The sequence below is a fragment of the Varanus komodoensis genome, unplaced genomic scaffold (assembly GCF_004798865.1).
Source record: "Varanus komodoensis strain SLA01 unplaced genomic scaffold, ASM479886v1 scaffold16, whole genome shotgun sequence".
Lineage (NCBI taxonomy): Eukaryota > Metazoa > Chordata > Lepidosauria > Squamata > Varanidae > Varanus > Varanus komodoensis.
The window spans coordinates 1450903-1451948 of NW_025335468.1; the positions used below are offsets into that span (position 1 = coordinate 1450903).

Consider the following 1046-nt stretch of genomic DNA (forward strand, 5'->3'; position numbering starts at 1 on the left):
TGGGGGAAATTGAGCAGTGCTGCTTCCTTCTGCAGCACTGCTGCCCCCTCTTATTTCGGAGAGTGGTTCATGTACTCTGCCTCCTGGTGCAGAGGCCTCCTGTGGAATATAAAGTGAAGGTATATGATTAGCTTCCTGTCCTCTGTGCTGTGTTTAGGACATGAGCCATTTGCCCAGTGGAAACTGCTTGACAGCTGTGGTGAGCCAAACTTGGCTCATAATCACAGTTAAGATTATGGCACCAGCTACAGATAAGTTTTGAGAAGACATACATCAGCAAAATGGTCTTTTGGTGTTGAAATCACCAAAATATAAGAAACTTGCTTTGTGAATTTTAGGTAATGGTACTACTGTTTAATAAGCCAAAATTAGCTTCATGCTGTGTTTTCCGGATGCTTCATAACTAAATAGTAAACATGGTTACCATAAAGAGAAAGAGACAAGGTGTAATCCTTTATGTGGTTTCAGGTATTCACCCTAATCTAAAGTTAACCATGTAGAACTCTGTTTGTTTGGGTGTTTCATCTAAATAGCATGTCACACTTCAGAATATAGAGAAAATAGCCCTTTAAGCAGCAAAAGCCATTTCTTTTTGCTTCTTTCCTTTTTGTTCTACCTCAGGTCATTCAAAACATCCAAAAAATCAACTTTATTTCTTTTTGGATCAAGCAGCAAATCTTACAAATTATGAAGACAGAAATTACTATAAATAGGAAACAATAAGCATTTGTTGGAGATTAGAAAAGTGCCCAAAGCACCCTACTGATCTGAGGTATGTCTTCACGGTGATAGCAAATTGATTCATTCTTTGCAAAGCCAGTACTTATTTATGCAGGTAGGCATCCAACCATAGTTCTCCTGAATCTTTCAATGAGCTGTAGTGAAATGGGAGGGAAAAAGAAATGTTAACCTGTGAAAAAGCATTATAGGAATGCTCCTGTGAGGTCAAATGAAAGATGGGGAATCCACCAGCGAAGCAGAAGCCTATAGTACAAATCAAGGGTGGGTAACCTGTGTCCCTCCATATGATGCTTGACTACAACTCC

General features: G+C 39.4%; 1 protein-coding gene across 1 annotated transcript in view; it reads right to left on the reverse strand.

Annotated features, from left to right (window-relative positions):
- Positions 1–823: 823 nt before the first annotated feature.
- The window catches only part of LOC123021347 (acyl-CoA (8-3)-desaturase-like), a 30248-nt gene continuing 30025 nt past the window's right edge, over positions 824–1046 (reverse strand). The window contains exon 12 of the mRNA XM_044426050.1: positions 824–875. Within this exon, the coding sequence (XP_044281985.1) occupies positions 824–875 (52 nt within the window). The remainder of the gene's footprint in view (positions 876–1046) is intronic.